The 25,044-nt window shown below is 41.7% G+C and overlaps 1 protein-coding gene across 1 annotated transcript; it reads left to right on the top strand.

Moving 5' to 3' along the window:
* Nucleotides 1-1,535: 1,535 nt before the first annotated feature.
* On the top strand, nt 1,536-22,765 carry LOC140484470 (myelin-associated glycoprotein-like). Its single transcript, XM_072582877.1, has 5 exons — nt 1,536-1,575; nt 8,430-8,795; nt 19,795-20,088; nt 20,835-21,116; nt 22,443-22,765. Exons 1-5 carry the CDS (start codon nt 1,536-1,538, stop codon nt 22,763-22,765), a joined length of 1,305 nt encoding a protein of 434 aa, XP_072438978.1.
* The last annotated feature ends 2,279 nt before the right edge of the window (nt 22,766-25,044 follow it).

A 25,044-nucleotide genomic window follows, 5' to 3' on the forward strand; every position in this document is an offset into this window, starting at 1 on the left:
TGAGGCTTACTTCAATTGTAGGTAAAGTGTTATTTAGGATTATAAGCGATAGGATTTGTAATCATCTAGAGAGAAATAATTTGAATAAGGATAGTCAACCGGGTTTTGTGAAGGGTAGGTCGTGCCTCACAAACCTTATTGAGTTCTTTAAGAAGGATGATGTTGAAGTGGTTGATGTGGTGGATATGGATTTCAGTAAGGTGTTTGATAAGGTTCCCTGGATTAGGCTATTGCACGAAGTATGGAGGCATGGGATTGAGGGGGATTTAGCAGTTTGGATCAGAAAAGAAAGAAGACAGAGAGTGTTCATCCTGGAGTTCAGTTACGAGTGGTGTACCGCAAAGATATGTTTTGGGGACACTGCTGTTTGTCATTTTTATAAATGATCTGGATGAGGGCACAAAAGGATGAATTAGTAAACCTGCAGATGACACTAAGGACAGTAGAGTTGTGAATAGTGGTGAAGGATGTTGCAGGTTACAGAGGGACACACAAAAACTGCAGAATTGGGCTAAGAGGTGGCAAATGTGGAAACATTTGAGGTGATTCACTTTGGAAGGAGTAACAGGAATACAGAGCACTGAGCTAATGGTAAAATTCTTGGTAGTGTGGATGAGCAGAGAGATCTCGGTGTCCATGTATATAGATCCATGAAAGTTGTCACCCAGGTTGATAGGGTTTTCCACGCTTCAGGCTCACTGCCTTTATTCCTGATGAAGGGCTTTTGCCCGAAACATCGATTTCGAAGCTACTTGGATGCTGCCTGAACTGCTGTGCTCTTCCAGCACCACTAATCCAGAATCTGGTTTCCAGCATCTGCAGTCATTGTTTTTACCTTGTTAAGAAGGCATACGGTGTGTTAGCTTTCATTGGTAGAGAGATTAAGTTTCGGAGCCATGAGGTCATGTTGCAGCTGTACAAAACTATGATGTGGCCACACTTAGAGTATTACATACATTTCTAGTTGCCTCATTATCGGAGGGATGTGGAAGCTTTGGAAAGGGTGCAGAGGAGATTTAATAGAATGTTGCCTGGTATGAGGGAAGGGCTGAGGGACTTGAAGCTATTTTTATTAGAGAGAAGAAGGTTGAGAGGTGACTTAAATGAGCCATATAAGATGATCAGAAGATGGTGTGAACAGTGAGAGCATTTTTCCTTGGATGGTGATGGCTAACAAGAGTGGACATAGCTTTAAATTGATGGGTCACAGATATAGGACAAATGATAGAGGTTGTTTCTTTACTCAGAGAGTAGCAGAACTCACTGCCTGCAACAGTAGACTCAACAACTTTAAGGGCATTTAAATATTCACTGGATAGACACATGGATGAGAATGGAATAGTGTAGGCAAGATGGGCTCCAGATTGGTTTCACAGGTTGGTGCAACATTGAGGGCTGAAGGGCCTGCACTGTGCTGTCATGTTCTAACTCTAACTCTAACTTGAGAGCTGTCAGACAAAAAGTGATGTCTCATTAACTCCTTTCCCTTTCAGAGCTTGCGAGGGAGAAGCTAATGAAATATCTGGGAGAGGACAATGATTGGGAAATCTTACTTCCTGCTGTCACTCCTGCAAGGTAATGTCATCATCGACTTGGTCAGGTTGCTGTCTGATTAATCTTTTACAAAGACATCTTTATTGAGCTCTGATTGGGAACAATTCAGCAGTGAGCCAGTGCACACACTCACATCAAATCCAGGTCACATATCACCCTGTGCTCACCTATATACACCAACTGCTCATCTGACAACAGTAGTGGAGGAAGACAGAGATCTTCAATGTACATTGTAGGTCTAAAGTGGGTTCCAGAGGCAGTGAGTGGAGGGGGAGGATGGGAAATCAATGGGGATTATCCTGAAGCTGAAGTTTTGTTAACCAATGGAAGTCAGTGAACCATGAGTCAGTCATGGGTCTGAGCTTTGATAAAAACTGGGAATGATGTTTATTCTGAAGTGACATGTTTGAGTGCAATTTTCTGAAACTTAGTTGATTTTTGACACAATTGCCCACTTCTCCTAAAATAAACAGGCTGCTCAGTGTCACACTTCCTCTGCATTCTCACTGTGATAGAAACCAGGAAGGGTGTGAGATAACCAACAGAGAGAGGAAAGGAAATGCACTCATTGAAGAAAGGTGTCAAACATTCAATTCCTAATTTACCTTTGCTCGCAACACATGCAGAACTCAGGCTAGAGGCACCTTGCTCGAGTGTTTCATACTGTCTGCATTGGGGTCAGTGCTGAGCTTGGGAACCAGTCAGTCTCCAATGCTGCATCAGAATCAACAATCCAGCAATGTGGAGCATGGACTAATTCTCTCCCTCTTACACTTTAATTTCTACCTTTTTGAGATTTGGTTCTCCATGATTACCAACCCCTTTGTCTAATGCATTGGGTCTCGATGTCATTGGCCCCACCACAGCTCTGCCAAAATTATGAAAGAAAGCCTCTTTTCCAACACCTTCTAGTTCTGGAGTCATTTCAGACTCCTTTGTGAACCCTGTTTCACTCTGCAGACAGTTGATCTGAATTTCACCAGCTTTCTCAAAGTTTTCTGAGATTTCCAGCATCCACACTGTTTCCCTTTCAGTCTCCAGTAACACCACGACCAGTCAGAATCAACATGGCTCCTTCAATTTTTTTTTAAAAGCTTCTATTGATAACTGCGGAGAGAAATCAGAGTTACAATTCAGTTTGAGTGTCCCTTCCTCAGTTCCATAGATGCTGACAGACCTGCGGAGCTTTTCCAGCAATTACTGCTTTTGTTTCTGATTCACAGTATCCTCAGTTGTTCCTTTTTTTTATTGAGCTGATAATTATTCCCTGGTAAATTCCATGGCACGTCATGACTACATTCTGCCTATCAATATATAGGGAACATTTCTTCTTGCAGTCTAGATTGTGGTGTCTTTTGAAATTTGGACTGATGAGTGCAAAGTGAAATACTTCAAAAGTAGGCCTCTCTTTTCAACAATAATCAAGGGCAATCCACCAAAAAACAATGAACACAGACTGGCAGGGAAAATAGGAAGGTCTGTGGAAGGTGTCAGTCTGGTGGAGTTGTGGAAAACAGGGTTCATGTTGAACAAATATATCAATCATCCATCACTGCTCCATGGATGAGTGAAGCCACAAAGTAACAAACTGAGCATTGCACTTAATTTCCAGAGGGATACAATTGAAATGTAGGAACACTACATTAAACCCGAATTGAATCCTGGTCAGACCACATCTGGAGTACTGTGTGCAGTCCTGATGTTCACATTATAAAATAGACCCAGGGTATTTGAGAGAGTGCAGGGAAGATTAATACAGTGGATTTCAGAAATATGTGGATCAATGCATCAGGAAAGGATTAACAGACTGCTCTTTGCTGGCCGAAAGACTGATGTGATGAAGTTGTTCCTTTAACAAAGCTTTGCTGTCCATGGCTTTTTTTTTCAGAGAGATCGTAATTGACACAGACTCTGAAAAGGTTTTAGGGCCAGTTTGATAATAGCTAACAGATACTGCCTCAGGCAGAGGCTTTCAAGTTTAAAAAAAACATTTGTACAATGAAAGAGGTGTGGCCAGTTCTCCCAGCTCAGCTTTTCTCTGGTTGCTTTTTTTTGCAGTCGTGTCAAGAACAGCTCCTGGGTCTACAGGCTGGTACTCTGTCTCTGACTTCTATCCTCTAAGAATTTGAGTTTGATTTTACCATTTGTGCCAAAGGATGTTTATGGCGATTGTTGCAAGTATTTGGAACAGCATTATTAATTTGATCTGTTGGGTTTTGGAGAGGTTAAGTTATTCGGTATTCCATTTTCCGTAGTTTATGTTTCATTCAGAAATCTTGTAAATAAATTCTGTTTTGTTTAAACTAAATGATTTGACCAACTGTATCTCTCCTGGAGTATCCACCTTACACCTGCTTAAAACAACCAGCAAAGTTAGGGCCTGGGATACATTCTTGAAATGATTTAAGGGGTCTGGCCTGGTCCATAACAGATTGGGAGCTCTTTGCAGGAGTTGTTCTGTAGTTCCAAATTGGAATGAGAGTTATCAGACTCAAGGGCAGCTAGTGTTCGTGTTAGTGTCTTTTGTTCTGAATGTTGTATTTGGTTGATTTAAACAGTGCTTGGGATAGCAATGGCTCTTTCAGTCACCCAGAGATTTCTCTGGCTGGAAGAAGTGACCTTGGGGGTTTTACAAAAGGTGATTAAGGCCAAGCTGCTACAATTAGCCAACAAGCTGGGGTTGGAACTGCCTCCTTCCATGATCAAAGGACAGATATTAATGGCAGTAGCTCAGCATTTGAATTTGCTGGAAACACCATCAGAACCTTTCGAGATAGATACAATTTAATTGCAAATGAAGCAGCTTGAGTTACAGGCAAAATACAAGGGATTATGATGAAAAGTAAAGAAGAGAGGAAACGAAAAAGAGAGAGAAGAGAGACATAAGGAGAGTGAGGAAAGTAAGAAAGAGAGAAAGTTTGAACTTCAGAAATTAGCACTTAGACAGGAAAGTCAGTTTACAAGGTTGGAAATGAAGGTTGAAGGTAAGCTTAGTGTGGAAGAGTTTGAGGATGAACCAACACATGATAGCCAAAGACCTGGTTCAAGCATTGCCTCAATTTGATGAGAAGAATGAGGAAGTCTTTTTCATCTCATTTGAAAAAGTGGCTAAAAAATGTGGTGGCCAGTGACTCTGTGGGTTTTGTAGGTAGAGCAAGTGAGGTATTCACATCACTATCAGAGGAGGTATCTAGGGTATACGAGGAGGTGAAGAAAGCTATATTAAGTGCATAGAAGCTTCTGCCAGAAACCTACAGACAACATTTCAGGAATCTAAATAAGAACCCTGGTCAAACCTACATTGAATTGGAAAGCATCAAACAAAGTAATTTTTACAGGTGGATAAGAACATTAAAAATAGAGTATACCTACAGTGCTCTTAGAGAGACAATTATTTTGGAGGAGTTCAAAAATTCACTTTCTGAAGTAGGTAGAACACGTGGAAAAGCAGAGAGTTAAAATGGCAAGATTAGTAGCTGAAATAGCTGATGGTTGTAAGTTGGCCCATAAGTTAACATTTGGCTTCCAGAATCAATTTCAGTCCATGAGGGATAGAAACTGGGGAAAAATAGAAATCCTCACGTGGAAAGGGAAAGATAGATTTCGGTGAAGATCATCAGGATAACTTACCATAGGGTAAAAAGTAAACCCTTGAAGTAGACAGAGAAGTTAAAAAGTTCCCAGGTTTTCACTGCAATAAAGTAGGCTATTGGTTGGTTAGGAGAAGCACTGGGAAGCCAGCTGAAGGAATACAGGATAAGTCAGTGAATTCTGTTGGAGTGGTGACAGAAAGTACAGTGAAGGCTATAAAGTTGTACCAGAATGTACAATCTGGCTGGAGGTTGGTTAAGGAGGAAGTGCCAGATCTTCTTAACCTGCAAAGGTAAAGGTTACTCACATAGGCCAGGAGCAGCAGGTAAAGAGGTCATAATATTAAGAGACACAGGATCCTCTCAGTCTGTGATGCAATAAGGTGAGGAGACATGTACTTCTGAAGGGTTACTACCAGTAAAGTTACTCGTAACTGGAAATCACGGGCAGACAAAAAGCATTCAATTATGTAAAGTGAGGATAGAGTGTACAGTGATGAGTGGTGAATTTGTGACAGGAATACTGGACAAACTCTCAGCTCCAGGAATAACATTTGTCCTTGCTAATGATATAGCTGATATTAGTGGGTGGGGGTGCTACCTACTGTGGTTGAAAAGCTAGTGGAAACTCAGGCAACTGAAATGATGCAGGAGACATATTCCTGGAATTTTTCCTCATTGTGTGGTAATGATGTCATAAAGTCACCAGCTGAAACAGGAGAGATCAAAGAGTACAGCTAGGAATGTTGAAGTAGATTGAGCAGAGATCAGATGGTTGAGACAAAACAGGAGCAGATAGATGACAATGCAGACATCTTTAGCTCAGATGTATTAACTTGGTTACAGCAGAAAGATGAAAATTTTAAGCAATTGCATCAAAAGGCATTCACAGAAAAGGAATGCAAATGAACCTCTGAATGTTATTATCTTAACAATGATGTCTTAGTGAAGAAATAGAGACCATCACGCATTCAGGCAGATGAGCAAAGGGCAGAAGTTCATCAAATTGTACTGCCAGTAGGTTATAGAAAGGAGGTGTTTTGAGTGGTGCACAAACTACCAGAAGGGGGGTCATTTAGGAGTGAAGAAAATGCAAAGTAAAATACCAAAACATTTTTACTGGCCTCGACTGCACAAGGACAGAATTGAATTTTGCCAGACGTGTCACCATGTCAGATGATTGGAAAGCCACAGGCAGTAATAAAACCTATTCCTGCATTTGAGGAACATTTTACAAGGGTCTTAACTGATTGTGTAGGACCCCTACCTAAAACAAAAAGTGGGAATCAGTAATTGTTAACAATAATGGAAATGTTGACTCGATTTCCAGAAGCTATTCTATTACCCAATATCACGACTAAAAGGATTGTAGAGGAATTACTCAAGTCTTTCACGAGATACGGACACTGACAGAGACACAATCAGATCAAGGGTCAAACTTCACATCAAAATTAATCAAGAAAATTATGTACAGTTTGGGAATAACAAACACTTAGGAATAACACTGATAAGTAATCTAATCTAACAATTTAAATATACTGTGGACAATCCAGAATTGTTGGGAGTGCTAGGAAGATGGTATCAGACATTGAAGACTATCCATATGATTGAGATAAGGGAATTCCGTTTGTGGCTTTTGCGATCAGAGATGCATAAAATTAATCAACCAAAAACAGTCCATTTGAATTAGATTTTAGGCATGAAGTGAGAGGAAAATTGAGTAAAGAGAAATTGTTAAGTCAGAATTCAGAGACCACATATTTGGACTTTGTGTCAAATTTTAGGGAGCAATTAAATAGAGCTGGGGAGTTGGTTAGACAGCATTTAGAAGTATCACAGCATACATAGAAACAGGAAGCAGACAAGAAATCAAAAATTCACAATTTTGCTCTCTGGGAATAAAGTATTGGTATTCCTCCAGTAATAGTTGAACCTTTAAAAGCAACGTTAAGTGCATCTTATAAAGGAAAGGTTCAAATTATTCTGTTGTTTGTGTTTCATTCAGTAATTAGATTAGATTACTTACAGTGTGGAAACAGGCCCTTCGGCCCAACAAGTCCACACCAACCCACCAAAGCCCAACCCACCCAGACCCATTCCCCCCTTCACCTAACACTACGGGCAATTTAGCATGGCCAATTCACCTAACCTGCACATTTTTGGATTGGGGGAGGAAACCAGAGCACCTGGAGGAAACCCACACAGACACGGGGAGAATGTGCAAACTCCACACAATCGCCTGAGGCAGGAATTGAACCCAGGTCTCTGGCGCTGTGAGGCAGCAGTATTAACCACTGTGCCACCGTGCCACCATTGTGTAAGTAAATTGTTTTGTTTAAAACTAAGTAGTTTGACCAGATGATTCTCTCCTGGAATATATACTCTATACTTGCTTAAAACAACTAGCAAAGTTCGGGTCAAGGCTACCTTCTTGAAATGTTTTGTGGAGTGTGGCCTGTTCCATAACATTGATGGGTAATCTTAATGATGCTGTTAAAATTCTGAGAGGATTTGAGACAGTGAATTCGGGAAGAATGCATCATCTTGTGGTATACACCAGGGACCATTGACAGAGACAAGAAATCCAGATGTGAATTCAGGAGAAACCTCTTCACTGAGTATGCGCAGAATGTGACACTCCCTCTCATGGAGAGTAGTTGAGGTGAATCATGTCAATGTTCATAATGAGGGCACTGGATAAACACACAAGGGAGAAGGAGATAGAGGGTGTCAATGTTAGACATGGATAAAGAAAGATGGGATGCTTAAGTGGAGTAGCAACAGCAGTGTGGACTGGTTGAGCTGAATGGATTGTTTCTGTGATCTGTATCTAATGTATTGCCATAGATTCATACTTACCCTGAATTTGTTGTCCCTCTGCTCTGTCTCATCATTATTCTCAAACTGCCCTCTAAGTGATTGCCTGCTTCCTGAATCCCATTATTAACACTGTCCTTCTGCACATCACCCTCATGTTGTGAATGTTATAAATTAGATTGGGAGCCTGTAATTATGGAGGGTTTATGTCCGAACTGTTGATTCTCCTGCTCCTCGGATGCTGCCTGACTGGCTGTGCTTTTCCAGCATATACTCTTGACTGTAATTACCATAAGCCAATGTACAATAAACTTGTCCATTCCTGTGTCCAGTATTTTATTCCTTCCTTGTGTGTCCTGTAGCTGGTCTTTACTGCAGCTACTGTGCACCAGTGATGGAGGGAATGGATATTGAGTCTAATGGATCTACAGCCTCTCCAGTGCTAAATACTGACATTTCTCTCTCCAGCTGGACTGGCACTAGAGTGGGAAATCGACACACCACCTGAGGTGACACTACAGAAAGGTTCCTGTGCACAAATCCCATGTCGTTACAGATATCCTTCACATCTGGCTAGTCAACTTCGAGATGGAATCTGGTTTAATAACGAGAAACCGGTCACATCATCGATAGCCTTTCACTCCCGGGATCACAGCAAAGAGTTGCCACATTTCCGACATCGGACCCGGCTGTCTGGAGACATGAACGATGGAGACTGTTCCCTGATTATAAACAACATCATACAGGAAGATGCAGGACCTTTTTTGTTCAGAGTAGAATTTGGGGGAACGTATAAATACAGCTACTATCCTGTAAGCCAGCTGTATGTTTCAGGTCAGTGATATACAATAATTGCTCAGTTCAGACCCAACACTCAGTACCAAGCTGCACAGCCTTGGGTTTTTTGCACCAGTTTTGCGGGTGTGCTCATTAGTGTCAGTACATTTCAGGACTCAATTACCACTCTGTTCCACGCGCTGTACCACCACGGTAAAGGTTTTGATTTAATAGAACACAGAACATAGGCCCTCAATGTTATGCTAACATTTTATCCTACTCTAAGATCAAACTAACCAATATACCCTACATTTTACTATCATCCATGAGCTTATCCAAGAGTTGCTTAAATGTCCCCGACTCTACTGCCATCGCTGTCAGTGCAATTCCATGAACCCAGAACTCTCTGTGTAAAGAATCTATTTCTGACATCTCCCCTAAACCTTTCTCCAATCACTTTATAATTATGCTCCTCATGATAGCTGCTTCTACCTTGGGAAAAAGTCTTGACTATCCACTATATCTATGCCTCTTATCATCTTGAAAACCTCGATTAAGTTACCTCTCATCTTTCTTTGCCCCAATAAGAAAAGCCCAAGCTCCCACACCATGTCTTCTTAAGACATGCCCTTCAGTCCAGGCAGCATCCTGGTAAATCTCCTCTGCACCCTATCTAAAGTTTCCATATCTTTCCTATAATGAGGTGACTAGAACTGAACACAATATTCCAAGTGTGATCTAACCAGGGCTCTATAGAGCTGTAGCAGAACCTCACGGCTCTTAAATCCAATCCCCTTGCTCATGAAAGCCAACAGACTAGATGCCTTCTTCACAATCCTATTAACTTGGGTGGCAACTTGAGGGATCTGTGGATGTAGAACCTAAGATCCCTCTGTTCCTCCAAGAATCCCACCTTTAACCTTATAACCCTTCCAAACTGAATCACTTCACACTTTTCCAGTTTGAACTCCATCTGCCACTTCTCAGCCCAGCTCTGCATCCTGTTAATGTCCCGTTGCAACCTACAATAGCCCTCCATGCTATCCACCCCTCAACCAACCTTCATGTCAACCGCAAACTTACTAACCCTCCCTTCCACTTCCCCATCCAAGCCATTCATAAAAATCAGAAAATCCAAAGGTCCCAGAACTGACGCCTATGGAATACCACTGGTAATCAAGCTCGAGGCTGAATACTTTGTATTTACCACCACCCTCTGTCTTGTAATTCTATATCCAGACAACCAAATTTTCCTTGTATCCCATGTCTCCTTACTTTCTAAATGAGCATAATATGGGGAACCTTATCAAGCGTCTTGCTAAAATCCATATACACCACATCCACTGATCTACCTTCTTCAATGTGTTTTGTCACATCCTCAAATAATTCAATAAGGCTTGTGAGGTATGACCTGCTCCTCACAAAGCTATACTGACTATCTCTAACCAAACTATGGTTTTCTAAGTAATCATAAACGCAGAATCCTCTTCAATAATTTGCCCACCACAGCTGTAAGACTGATTGATATGTAATCCCCAGGATTATCAATAGATTGAAATACTGCCCATTGTTGAATGACAGAATATCTTCAGGCCAAACTTCAGACAGATGGAAAGTTAGTTGGATTTAGCTCTTTGAGTAGGAGTTAGAGTCCAGCTTTTAGGGTTGGTGAGATTGTCAGAAATACCAATATCTGGGACTTTCTCAGGTTCTCACTGAAAGAGAGATCTGTGTAGGTTCTCCTGTTGTATTGTGTCTCCTTCCATTTGCAGGAGAAAAAGACTAGCCTTCTGCACATTTTTGAGATTTGTTCTCTCAGTGACACATACAGATGTCATGGAAGATGGCAACCATCTCCAGAAGAGTGGTGCTAAACACTATCAGTACCTATGTCCCATTTATTCCAACCAAATTTTTCCATTAATTAAAGCAATAAACCTTCCCACTAATCCCTCTTAAAATATTTACTTCTATCCTTTCCAAAGTTACTTGACATTCAGTAATGATCAGGTGAATCATAGCTCACATTACTGTTAAGCAATTCTCCATAGTTGTAGGACCCATCAACCCTTGGTAAATATTATCATATTGTCTGTTCTGGCCATGTAAATAATTCTTCATATGGTTGAATGAGCAAACTCCAGTGAAACAGTTTAGCAATTTTATTATTAGATTTATCTACAAAGGCTACAGTGTTACAAAATGGAGGTGAACACCTCTGTTAAATAAACCAAACATCTAGGAAAGCTCACCTCACTTCATTATCTGTTAAAATATGAGTGACTGAGAACTCCCAAATTCCACTATTTAAAGAAAATGATATCAACGTATTCTTTAACTCTAAAAGTGAACATTAAACAATAACTATTCACACCCCTAGGCCCTCTTTTTTTAAATTGCTTATTACCTGCATCCAACTCTATAACAATATACTGTTCCATTAAAACACTTATTAAAATTACATGGACTTAATTTCAAAATCACACAGTGGCTGTCGTCTTTGGTGTCTTTTTTCTTCTAACTGAAGATCTCCCATGGTTGTCTTCTTTGTTTTACTGTGAATATGCTTCATATAAAAAGGTATCATTGATAGAGAGTGTTTCCTAATTTCTTGCATCTATCTCGATGGCAGTTGCTCTGTCTCCAATTTTCAAAATGCCTGTATTTTTATATCCCTTACATTGGATCATCTCATTGGTTTGATGTTGGCAAAACAGTAAGTTCAAACTTGATTGGGTTTTCGTATCCTGGGGCATAATTCAAACTAATTGGTTAAATTGAAATTGTTAAAACAACAAACAGAACTCAGATATCCATTTCACAGCCATATGTTACATATTTTCATTTTTCCAGTACACTCTGAGACTACCATATATCATATACACAGGTGCTTGTAAGCTCTCACTTCAGAACAGTATTCACTCTCTCTTAAAGGTGCAGTATGACTTCATGACACCTCCCCCCTTAAGAAAAAAATGAGCCACCATTATAAAAATGATAGCTTCATTTTTTTTCTAATTCTTAACCCCATTATAATGAAATACATAGGTCATTAATCTAAGTTAATTTCTGCATATACACATAAAAAATAAAACATGGGAATCTGTCCAATCTTACCTATATGTTTTCCTTTAAATCTGTGATAATGGATCTCTGATCACATTTTTATGATCTGCAACATAGTCAATTTGTAAATTAGAAGTCTGTAACATAAGACTCCAACAGAATAATCTCATATTCTGTCTTTGAATCATTCCAAGAATGTAAGAGGAGTGTGGTCCATGTACATAACTGTCTCTAACACATTGTTCATCACAAAATATTGAAATGTTGTAAAGCCAGTACCAAACTTAATAATTCTTTTTCAAAGGTAGTGTATTTTCTCTGCTGGGTGTTGAGTTTCTTTGAAAAGTAACCAATTGGCCATTCAATTCCATTATCATCTTCCTGTACCAAGACAGCTCCAGCTCCTATATCTCTGACATTGATTGAAACTTTGAAGGGTTTCAAAAGATTTGGTGTCGCTAAAACTGGTGTGGTTGTTAATATTGCTTTTGAATTCTCTAATGCCTCCTCAAATTGCTCTGTTCACCAAAATGTTGTGTTTTTCTTTAGTAAATCTATTAATGGTGCTCCCACACCACTGAAGTTTGGAACTCTGGGAGTAATTGCTTAGTCCCAAAAATTGAAGCACCTCTTTCTTCGAGGTTGATCTTGCAAATTCCTTGATGGCCTTCACCTTGACATTCCTTGGGGTCAACCTTCCATGACCAATGTTATGTCCTAAGAATTCACCTCTGGTTTTGCAAAGTCTGTTTTCTTGATGTTTGTTACCATCAAGTTTTGCTTCTTGTAATCTTTCAAAAAGCCCTGTCAACTCTACCGTGTAATCTTTCCATGACTCACTAAATATCACGAAAGATCACTACATCATCCAGATAAACTGTATAGTTTGTTAATCCAACCACAACTCTGTTCATGACTCTTTAGAGTATGGCTGGTGTGTTCTTCATTCCAAAAGGCATCAGTTTGCATTGATATAGCTCATTTGGGGTTACAAACGCAGAGACTCTTTTCGCTTTCTCTGATAAAGGTACCTGCCAGTAACTATGCAGAGTTAGTACAACTTTGTCACGTAACTGGCTTGGCCAACTTTCACTCTACAGTCTTGGTATTGGGTATGAATCTGATTTTGTTGCAGCATGACCTTTCGACAGCCCACACAAAGCTGTTGAGTCCTGTCAGGTTTGTGCACTAACACGATCAGCAAACTCCACTCACTCTGACTCAGATCGATAATAGCTTCATTGAGCATCACATCCATTTCCTTCTGGACCTGTGAATAGCATTCTCTACTTCCACCTCATGCAAAATAGTATAAGTCGTCCCCATCTTATTCTTGCATACTGTTATAACCAACCTCCCAATGGCACTCTTTGCTCCTTGAGACAGATAGTTCACTAACCTATCACACTCCTCAAGGACTTCCTCATTGTTTAACATATCTTGAGGCATGTCAAACTCCATGACACCTGCATTTGATTCCTTACTCTGTGGGGCAGTAACTAGCACCTGTTTCTCCAGTTCCCTGTTTCTATTACGGTAAAGTTTCAACATACTCACATGACATCCCTGAAACATTTTTTTTCTATCCATCATCTTTACCAGATGGTTTACCTCATTTTTTTTTCTCAATTTGATTGGGACCACAAAACCTGGCTTTGAAGTAATGCCATCCCTAGGGGAAATGTCTGAATTTCAAGTTTTTATCTGCCACCTGCTTCATTCTATGCTGTGCCCTCTTTAGGTGCTGTTTAGCTAACTCACATACCTGATTTAGTCTCTCCCTAACCTCAGATACATAATCCAAGTGTGAGATCTCCAACTTCAGTCCTGTCAATTTTTCTTGGAATTAATTTCAAAGGCCCTCTCACTTCATGTCTGAATATTTACTCAAAGGGAGTAAATTTGAATTGTTGTCAAAACAACAAACAAAACTCAGGTATCCATTCCACAGCCAAATGTATACTTTGTTGCTGCATTAATTTCTGAGAATTGTGCTCTATAAGCTTCTTTATGTCCAGTTATCATTTTGCAATGAGACTGGCCCACCATCCCCCGACCCGCAAGTCTTCAGTGTGAACGATGATCACTTTAAAGGGGCTGCAGGTCAGACCTACAAGGAAACACCAATTCTGGGAATTGGGATGCTTCTGGATAATGTGTCTAAGGGTGGCATCACAGAATGACACGAGTTAATTGTTGCTAAACTGCTATTGGGGTCTGTATTTGAACACCAGGTGCATTAAAAAATGTAAATTTTTAAACAAGAACTGGGATGGTAGAATTTCCAGGCAGAAATGAGAAAGGTAATCTGGAAAAACACATCATAGAGCACAGAAAAATACAGCACAGAACAGGTCCTTCAGCCCTCAATGTTGCGCTGACCTGTGAACTATTCTCAACTGTCCCCTTACACTAACCCATCATCATCCATGTGCTTATTCAAGGATTGTTTGATGTGGCTTAATGTGGCTGAGTTAACTACATTAGCAGGTACTGCATTCCACGCCCTCACCACTCTCTGATTAAAGAACCTGCATCTGACATCTGTCTTAAATCTATCACCCCTCAATTTGCAGTTATGCCCCCTCATACACGCTGACATCATCATCCTAGGAAAAAGACTTTCATTGTCTACCCTATCTAATCCTCTGATCATCTTGTATGTCTCTATCAAATCCCCTCTTAGCCTTCTTCTTTCCAATGAGAACAGACCCAAGACTCCCAGCCATTCCTCATAAGGCCTTCCCTCCAGACCAGGCAACATTCTGGTAAATCTCCTCTGCACCTTTTCCAATGCTTCCACATCCTTCCCGAAATATGGCGACCAGAACTGTATACAATATTCCAAGAGTGGCCGCACCAGCATTTTGTATAATTGCATCATGATATTGTGGCTCCGGAACACAATCCCTCTACCAATGAAACCTAACACACCGTATGCCGCCTTAACAGCACTATCCACCTGGTTGGCAACTTTCAGGGATCTATGCACATGGACTCCAAGATCCCTCTGCACATCCACACTACCATCTTTCCATCGACCCAGTACTCTGCCTTCCTGTTATTCTTCCAAAGTGCGTCACCTCACATTTAGCTGCATTGAACTCCATTTGCCACCTCTCAGCCCAATTCTGCAGTTTATCCAAGTCCCCCCGCAACCTGTAACATTCTTCCACACTGTCCACTACTCCACCGACTTTAGTGCCATCTGCAAATTTACTAATCCACCCATCTATGCCTGCGTCTAAGTCATTTATAAAAATGACAAACAGCAGTGGTCCCAAAAACAGATCCCTGTGGCACTCCACTAGTAACTGGACTCCAGACTGAATATTTTCCATCAACCACCACTCGCTGCCTTCTTTCAGAAAGTTAAAAATCACACAACACCAGGTTATAGTCCAACAGGTTTAATTGGAAGCACTAGCTTTCAGAGCGTCGCTCCTTCATCAGGTGGTTGTGGATTTTTATCTTTGTACACCCCAGTCCAACACTGGCATCTCCAAATCATGACTTATTTCAGAAAGCCAGTTTCTAATCCAAACTGCTAAATCACCCTCAATTCCATGCTTCTGCATTTTCTTCAACAGCCTATCATGTGGAACCTTATCAAAGGCTTTACTGAAGTCCATGTATACCATGTCAACTGCCTACCCTCATCTACATGCTTGGTCACCTTCTCAAAAAACTCAGTGAGGTTTGAGAGACATGATCTGCTTTTGATGAAACCATGTTGACTATCTGAAATCAAATTGTTGCTTGGTAGATGATTATAAATCTCATTATCTTATAATCCATTCCAAAACCTTTCCTACAACAGAAGTAAGGCTCACTGGTCTATAATTACCTGAATCATCTCTACTGTCCTTCTTGAACAAGGGCACAACATTTGCAATCCTCCAGTCCTCTGGTGCTAAATCTATAGACAATGACGACTCAAAAATCAAAGCCAAAGACTCTGCTATCTCCTCCCTAGCTTCCCAGAGAATCCTCAGATAAATCCCATCCGGCCCAGGGAATTTGTCTACTTTCACTCCTTCTAGAATTGATAACACCTCTTTGTAACAAACCTTGATCCTTTGTAGTCTAATGTCTTGTACCTCATTCTTCTCCTGTGTGATATTCTCCTTTTCCTGAGTGCAAACCGATGAGAAATGTTCGTTAGGCACCTCTCCAATCTCTACATGGTCCACACTCAACTTCCCACTTCTGTCTTTGACTGGCCTTATTCCTATCCTAATCATCCTTTTATTCCTCATATACCTATAGAAAGCTTTAGGGTTCTCCTTTATTCTATTTGCTAAAGACTGTTCGTGTCCTCTCTTTGCTCTTCTTAACTCTCTCTTTAAATCCTTCCTAGCTGATCTGTAAATCTCCATGGCATCATCTGAACCATTTTGCCTCATCAACACATAAGCCTCCTTCTTCTGATTAACCAGAGATGCAATTTCTGTAGTAAACCATGGTTCTGTAGTAAACCTTATCACTTCCTCCCTGCCTGACAAGAATATACCTATCAAGGAAACCAGCTCCACATTTCCATAATCTGCATCCCCTGAACTTTGCTATCCCATTCTGTGCATCCTAATTCTTGCCTAATCGCATTGTAATTGCCCTTGCCCCATCACTAAGTCTTGACCTGTGGCGTGTACCTATCGCTTTCCATCACAAAACTAAAAATAACTGAATTATGGTCATTCCTCTCCAAAGTGCTCACCTACAACCAAATCAAACATCTGGCCTAGATCTTTACCAAGCACCAGATCCAGTGTGGCCTCCCCTATTCGACATACTGTGTCAGGAAACCCTCCTGGACACATTGGACAAAAATTGATTCAGCCGACGTACTAGAGTTATAATATTTCCAGTCAATGTTTGGGAGTCAAAGTCCCCCATAATGGCCACCTGTTCCTTTCACCCCTGTCCAGAATAATGTTGCTAATCCTCTCTTCCACCTCCCTGGAACTCTGCGGAGGCCTATAAAAAACTCCAAGCAGTGTGACCTCTCCTCTCCTGATTTTAACCTCAGCCCACACTACCTCAGTAGACGAGTACTTGTCAAAACTTCTTTCAGCCACCGTTATACTATCCTTGACTAATAAGTCCACACCTCCCCCTTTTTTACCATCTTGCCTGTTCTTAATGAAAGATCTAAACCCTGGAACTTGCAACATCCATTCCTCACCCTGTTCTATCCATGTCTCCGAAATGGCTACAACATTGAAATCCCAGATACCTATCCATGAATTCCTATTTTCCACTTAATTGTCAGGTATTGGTTAATAGTACAAGAAGAAGTTAACGTTGGTAAAAGGAATGAAAGTTTTAGAAATTTGGAAGTATAAGGTACAGAAAGGTGAGCTCGGCTAGTTAAACCCCCCCCCCACCCATTCCCTTCCCCCCCCCCCCCCCCCAACCCCATGGCATACATGATGTCATGGAGACTTGTTGTGGTCTGGACCAGCCTAACTGCAGTAAATTACAATGACTGCATAAGCTTGAACTCTGGGTTTCAGAGCTCGAGCAGCAGCTCCAGTTACTGAGCTGTGTCTGTGAGGCAGACAACAAAATGGGTAGTACATTCAGGGAGGTGGTCATACCACACGTTAGGGGTAAGCAGGCAGATAGGGAATGTGGGAATACCTGGCAATCTAAGAGAAACAGGAAGGTAGTGAGGAGTTCTGAAGTCCCACTCACCAGCTGGTTTTCCATCTGGATGTTAGTGATGGTGATGGATCCCTGGAGGAGTGCAGCAACAGACAAGGCTGTGGTACAATTGGTGGCCCACCTGGACCAAGAGAGATGAGGCAAGAGTGAAAGGGCAGTACGAGAGGGGGTTATTTAGCTCAGGGACAGAGAGACATTTTTCCTGTAGTCAATGTGACTCATAGGTAGGAAGGGGTTTATTGGGCATTTTGCTGGTGTTATTGGGGAGGTTTATATTCATTGAGTTGTGGGTGGGGACCAAGTAAGAATATGAGACCTTTGAATTCTGGAACGGAGTTACACTGCATGTTTGTGAATGCAGATTATAGGTAATAAAACCAGGAAGTGTCAGGCACAATTTGTCTTGGTTGATTATGGTGTAATAATGTGATACTAATGGACACCTTGCTCAAGGAGAGGCATGTCTGAGTGTTAAATATCCCTGGTTACAAAGTGTTCAGAAAATACAGGATAGGAAAAAAAAGTAGATGCTCTGATATATTTGTTAAGGCGGGAATTTCAGGATTGGAGAAAGGGGAGCTTTCAGAGGGTTCAATGACAGAATCACACTGGCTGGAGCTCAGGAACAAGAAGAATACAGTGACAATATTTAGTGTAACATACAGACCACCAGCTAGTGGGAAGGATATCGAGGAATAAATCTCAGGGGCAATTATAGAGAGATGTAAACAGCATACAATCTTTCTGAAGGAGGACTTTAGTTGACTGTATGTAGGCAATGATAGTGGTCGTAAAAACAGGTGGCGATTGTTTTCAGGATAATTCCCGATACCAGTATGTGTCCAGCCCAACAAGCAAGGGGTCACTGCTGGCCCTGCTTCTTGGGAATGAAGTGCCAGTAGACCAAGTGACAGTGAGGGAACATTTAGGAGACAGTGATCATTGTTTCATAAGGTTTAGGATGGAAGAGGGAAAAGACAGATGAATCCATAGTGAGAAAAATCGACTGATGGACAGCAGGCTTCAATGGGACAAGGATAGAGCAAGGCTGTAACCCTGACTGAAACCACAAAGATTAACAGGAGAAACAAGAGCTGAACAATGAACTACCTTCAACCACAAGATGGCTGGAGCAGGGTAAACAAATATCCCCTCAATAGGTAAAGGAGGGAAAATAAAATCAGGGCTCCCTGAATGCAAAGGAGGTCAAAATTAAGTTAAAGAAGACAAATGGTTTTGTCCAGGTGAAACTCAGCAGGTCTGGCAGTATCCGTGGAGAGAAAGCAGAGTTCGTGTCTTGAGACATTTACCCTTCTTAATAACCAGATCATTTGCCAAATTTGAAAACACAGAGAAGTATGAGGTGAAATACTTTGGTACAAGGAACACAAATTACTGGAGAATCAATGGCAAATAAACATAATAATCTAAAGAGTGAGCAGGAACAAAGAGACAAAAGTGTACATATGCATAAGATATTAAAGGTGGCAGGACAGGTAGAGAGAGAGCTGTTAATAAAACATATAGTATTTAAGGCTTCATTAACAGGACTATACAGTACAAGGGCAAGGAGGTTATGAAGTTATAAAGACACTGTTTAGAATTCAGCAGGAGGATTGTGTGTTGTGCTGGATCTCACACCATAGTGAGGACAAGGTGTGGAAGTGGATTCTGCGAATGATTCCAGGGATGAGAAATTTCAGTTCTGATGACAGGTTGGAAAACCTGGGGCTGGTTTCCTTGGAGAGGAAAAGGCTAAGGGAAGAGTTGGACAGAGGAGAAACTGAGAAATTGGCCCTGGACATTAAAGAATCAAGAACTGGAGGTCACAGATTTACAGTGTTTTGCAGAAGAGATGAATGTGAGGTGAAGAAAGCCTTTTGTCCCCACAGTGAGTCATTTGGTCTAGAATGCACTGACTGAAAGTCTGGTGGTGTCAGGTTCAATTGAGGCATTTAGGAGGAGTCTGGATAGTTATTTAAATAGACACAGTGCACATGGGATGGAGTAAAGGCAGGAAATTGGCACAAGGTCAAAATGCTCATAGAACCAGCACAGACACAATAGGCTGAATAGATCTATTTCTTCAAATTTCAAAAACATAAAGGAGTTGATTGGCCAACTGGGAAATGTGTTATTATTTCATGTTGTGAGCTATGGAGTGGTGGGGCTACAGTGAGGGTGCACTTCTCCAGTCTCAGCACTAACCCTCAGTACGGAGATCACCCTGATTGACATGTTTTATCATGTAGGAGTGTGGTTTCTATTTGATCTGATGCTCCATGCAGTATTTATCTAAGAAGATCCATTCTCTGTGTGTTAGATTTCACAGATAAACCTCTGATACACCCTGTGGAAGTTATCACAGGAAAGCGTGTGAACCTAACCTGCATCTTCAATACAACGTGCAATGGAACAGCACCTGCCTTAACCTGGGATACTCCAACTGCTGTACATGGATCAGTCTCAATCACTGTCACTCGGCATGGAGTCACTCTGAGCTATACTTCTCTTCTGAGCCTAACACCATCACTCAGACACCAGGGACAAGCCCTCACCTGCAGAGTGAGTTATCCAACTGTGTCATCAGAGCAGACTCTTGTACTGACAGTGCAATGTAAGTATGGACATCTCTCATTCAACTTTTGCTGAAACAGCTTACACTGTGCACAGCAAGATCCCAAAATTCCCAATGTGCTGTGCACTGCATTTCAACTGAGCAATCTCAGACTGAGAGTGCAGAGACAGTTTACTGACATTACAGATGGCAATGTTGCACTCTCACAGAACTAACATTCAGACAGAAGTGCTTTCCTTCTGCACTGACGATCCATCAGTGCTGCATCGCCTCAGTAACTGACCATCGATCAGTGTGGCGCTCAGTGCTCACTTACTCTCTGATTGTGTAGCATTCTCTCAGTACTGACTCTCTGACAGTGCAGCACTCCCTCAGTACTGACACTTTGATAGTGCGGTACTCCCTCAGTATTAACCCTCCAACAGTAAAGTTGCAACAATCTCTCAGCACTGGATATATATGCAGTGGATAGTGCATATATGGAATTAGCTGCCAGAGGATGTGGTGGAGTCTGGTACAATTACAACATTTTAAGGGTATTACAATTGGTATAAGAACAAGATGAGTTTCCAGGGAGATAAGCCAAATGTTGGAAACTAGGACCCCAGGATATCTGGTCAACATGGATGAGTTGGTCCGGACTGTTTAAGCACTGTACAATTCTATGAATTTCCTGTCAACACAATGACCAGAAATGCCTACTTCTTCTGTGATTTGTGGGTAAAGAAACTGCAATGGTATCTCAGCTTTCATATACTCAGGAACTGATCATTATTTGTTTTTAGACCCACCACAGAATCTCTCAATTACTTCCCTGGATGGGATTAAAGATTCATCCATCAATATAATTGAGGGGAATTCTGCAGTCATAATCTGCTCTGTCAAGAGCTTCCCAGTATCTAACCTGACGTGGAGACATCTTAATGTCACAATGAACAGGACACGTTCCAACAATGAGCTGTGGTTGGAGATTCCTCACATTACACCCAGGGAGACTGGAGACTATCAGTGTGTGGCTGAGAATGAACATGGAGCAGTGGAGAGCTCCATAACCATCACTGTGACATGTGAGTTTATACAGACTGCAACATCTCTCAGATGTACACACACAATAAAACCTAGACACATACACAAATTACCAGCTCTCATTCTGTGTTGAAGCAATGACAACACCAGAGTACCCAGGCACTGTTTAGCAATCAGCACCCTACACAGAGAACTACAGATTTTTTCTTTTCTCTATCATTGCATCCATTTGTACTGTGTACAACAGCAATCTGAGAATATTGTAACATTCAGGGAACACTGTATTCCTTTGGCTGCTGCTGTCAACCACAGTGGTACAAGAGTGCTGCTCGTTGTCGAGTTTTCAATAGATCACTAAGTGACATGGTGTGAGTCCAGGGGTTCAATAAGCTTTGAGTTATTTAGACAGTTCGAGGATTACAAAAACATAGAGAGACTAAGAGAATGACAAACAGAGAGACTGATAAGGAAAGAGAAGTCAAAAATAGGTTCTATGCAGAACAAACTGCTGCTAAAAAGCCAACTGAAGGCCAGTCATTGTGTGGGCTTGCAGCACAGGAAGAAATCCCTGCAGCTGTTTGACCACTCTGTGCAGTTGGGACTCAGGTGAGATTCTGGAAACAAGTTGTGTGCTGTAGTTAAGACCCATCAATACTCCAGGGAGCCAGGAGGTGTCACTAAATGTTGGAGTTAAGTTTCAGAAAAACACTTAGGATCTACTGAGGTCCCAGAATAAAGTCATGAATAGGTCAGAAAGAGATTAACCAAAATTCCACTTTCACATTTAATGGGTATGATGAACCCCAGCATCACTAACACCTGGGATATTGCTGACACATCTGTGGGATCTGTTTTCACTTCATTTTTCATTTGGTGTGCTCTGCAGGCTCTTTAATCTTTAATTCTGGATACTAGAAAATATCCGAACCATACACTGGAGACTCTACTATTGTGTTGTTTTCCGTGATAAATCTAATTTCTATTCATTAAAAACTGTTGAATCTAGTGGCTTCCTTGTCGAAGTAAGTATCAGAAAATTAAATGTTGTTGACTTGCTTTCAAGCATGGCCAGCAGGTAGCTATTGACCAGGTCTGGTCTGGACTCACACCATGTCACTTAGTACTCCAGTGACTGACAAGCACCAGGGCACATACTGGGGACATGAAAGGAACTTTCTTTTTTCGAGATAGACAGCAGCTCCAATGCTGAGGGAATATAATGACAGCTTACACAGGCAATCTCCATCAGAAATGTGACACAGAAACTTACACAGAGGGAAAATGAATGCAAATTCAGAGGCATCAAAGACTGAAAATCAGTGTGATGTGCACTGTTCAGTCACAATGTTATCTTCCTTCATTTTTAGATGCACCACAGCATCTCTCAATTACTTCTGCTCACATAATTAAAAACTTATCGATCACTACAATTGAGGGGAATGCTGTGGTAATAATCTGCTCTGTCGAGAGCTTCCCAGCTTCCAACCTGACGTGGAGCCATCTTAATGTCACAATGAACAGAACAAGTTCCAACAATGAGCTGTGGTTGGAGATTCCTCACGTTACACCCAGGGAAACTGGAGACTATCAGTGTGTGGCTAAGAATGAACATGGAGCAATGGAGAGCTCCATAACCATCACTGTGACATGTGAGTGTACACAGCGTTCAACACCTACACTAGAGGGCTAACAATCAGAAATGTGGTACATAATACCACCGATGACAAAGATAGAAAAAAGGGATGAGGTCCTGCAAGAAGAATTTGGGGAGCTAGGAAGTTGATTTTTAAAAAAAACAGGCCTTCACAGGTACTAATCTCTGCACTACCTCCAGTACCACTCACTTGGTGAGAACAGAAATACGAGGGTTGTCTGGATGAAGGCATGGCTGGAGAGATGGTGCTGGAGGGAGGGTTTGAGATTTCTAGGACACTAAGATCCTTTTGGGGGATAGTGGGAACTAGACCTGAACTGGAATGAGATCAGCATCCTTGTGGGGAGGTTTGTTCACACTGTTCGGGAATGTTATCACTACATTGGCAAGAGGCTTGTCTCCTGGATGACTGGTTCAGCACAGGGAGATGCACAGACAGAATAAGAAGAAACAGAAAGTCAGTCAGAAAGCCATAGGAAGCATTGGTTAGTTAAGGCTGACGGGATATTGGCAAGGTTGGATGGTATTGCTTTAATGGAAGGAGTCGGTGAATAAGGCAGATGAGTGGAGGGCACAAATTAAACCTGGGAGTATGATGTTATTGCGGTAGCCGAGACATGGTTGAGAGGGGGAACAGGATTGGCAGCTCAATATTACAGGAGACATAGTTTTCAGGTAAAATAGAGAAGGAAGTAAAAACAATTGATTCGGGGATCAATTACAGCAGGAAGGAGGGATGGCATGTTAGAAGGCTCCTCAAATGAAGCCATATGGATTCAACTTAAAAACCAAAAAGTAAAGATCACATTGCTGGGAGCGTGCTGTAGAACCCCAGACAATCAGAGAGGAATAGAAGAGGTGTGTAGGCAAATTTCAGAGAGTTTAAAAGGAACATAGTAGTGACAGTGGGAGATTTCTTCCTTCCCAGCATTGACTGGCACAGTCATGATGTGAAAGGTTTAGTCTGACCGGATTCCTAAATGCATCCAAGGAGAAGCTTTTAAGCCAATACACAGAAAGGAAACAAGAATGGGCTGGTCCTGTACTTAATTTTAGGTCATGAAGCAAAGCAATTGGTTGAAATATGTGGGGGGGAGCATTTTACTGACAGCAATCATAACTCCATCAGATTGACCTGAGAAACAACAAGGATGGACCTGAAATCCAAGTTCTAAACATAGGGAAAGTCCAATGTTAATAAGGTCAGACTTGATTTACTGAGAGTAGGCTGCGAGCACATACTTTTAAGTAAATCTATGTCAGAATATTGGGACACATTCTGAAAGGAAATTGGGATTGGATAGAGCCAACATGTTCCAAGGAAGAAAAAGGGTGGAACCAACAAATCCTGTGAACCCTGGATGTCGAGGGGCAGGTGGGATTGGATAAAGAGATAGAGGAAGGCTCACGGCAGGCATTGTCAGCTCAAAAACACAGAAGCACTAAAGAAATTGAGGGTTTGGTTAAGAAAAGGAAGGAAGTATATGTCAGGCATAGACAGGATAGACCGAGTGAATCCTTATTCTGGATTAGTGGTGCTGGAAGAGCACAGCAGTTCAGGCAGCATTCAAGGAGCAGCGAAATCCTTAGAAGAGCATAAAGGAAATAGGAGTATACTTAAGAGGGAAATCAGGAGGGAAAAAAGGGGATATGAGATAGCTTTGGCAAATAGAATTAAGGAGAATCCAAAGAGTTTTTACAAATACATGAAGGAAAAAGGATAACTAGGGAGAGAATAGGGTCCCTCAAAGATCAGAGCTGAAAAATGTGTTGCTGGAAAAGCGCAGCAGGTCAGGCAGCATCCAAGGAGCAGGAGAATCAACATTTCAGGCATTAGCCCTTCTTCAGGAATGAGGAGGGTGTGCCAAGCAGGCTAAGATAAAAGATAGGGAGGAGGGACTTGGGGGAGGGGCATTGGGAATGTGATAGGTGGAAGGAGGTTAAGATGAGGGTGATAGGCCGGAGAGGGGGTGGGGGCAGAGAGGTTGGGAAGAAGATTACAGGTCAAGAAGGCGGTGCTGAATCTGAGGGTCGGGACTGAGATAAGGTGGGGGGAGGGGAAATGAGGAAGCTGGAGAAATCTGCATTCATCCCTTGTAGTTGGAGGGTTCCTAGATGGAAGATGAGGCGCTCTTCCTCCAGGCATCATGTTGCCATGATCTGGCGATGGAGGAGGCCAAGGACCTGCATGTCCTTGGTGGAGTGGGAGGGGGAGTTAAGGTGTTCAGCCACAGGGCGGTTGGGTTGGTTGGTGCAGGTGTCCCAGAGGTGGTCTCTGAAACATTCCGCAAGTAGGTGGCCTGTCTCCCCAATGT

This window comes from Chiloscyllium punctatum, chromosome 13 (assembly GCF_047496795.1).
Source record: "Chiloscyllium punctatum isolate Juve2018m chromosome 13, sChiPun1.3, whole genome shotgun sequence".
In the NCBI taxonomy this organism is placed as follows: Eukaryota; Metazoa; Chordata; class Chondrichthyes; order Orectolobiformes; family Hemiscylliidae; genus Chiloscyllium; species Chiloscyllium punctatum.

Coding starts and splice junctions, on each gene's coding strand:
- LOC140484470 (XM_072582877.1), top strand. CDS start 1,536: ATGATTGGGAAATCTTACTTCCTGCTGTCACTCCTGCAAG. Junction 1,576..8,429: donor CCTGCTGTCACTCCTGCAAG/GTAATGTCATCA, acceptor TTCTCTCTCCAG/CTGGACTGGCACTAGAGTGG. Junction 21,117..22,442: donor CATAACCATCACTGTGACAT/GTGAGTTTATAC, acceptor CTTCATTTTTAG/ATGCACCACAGCATCTCTCA.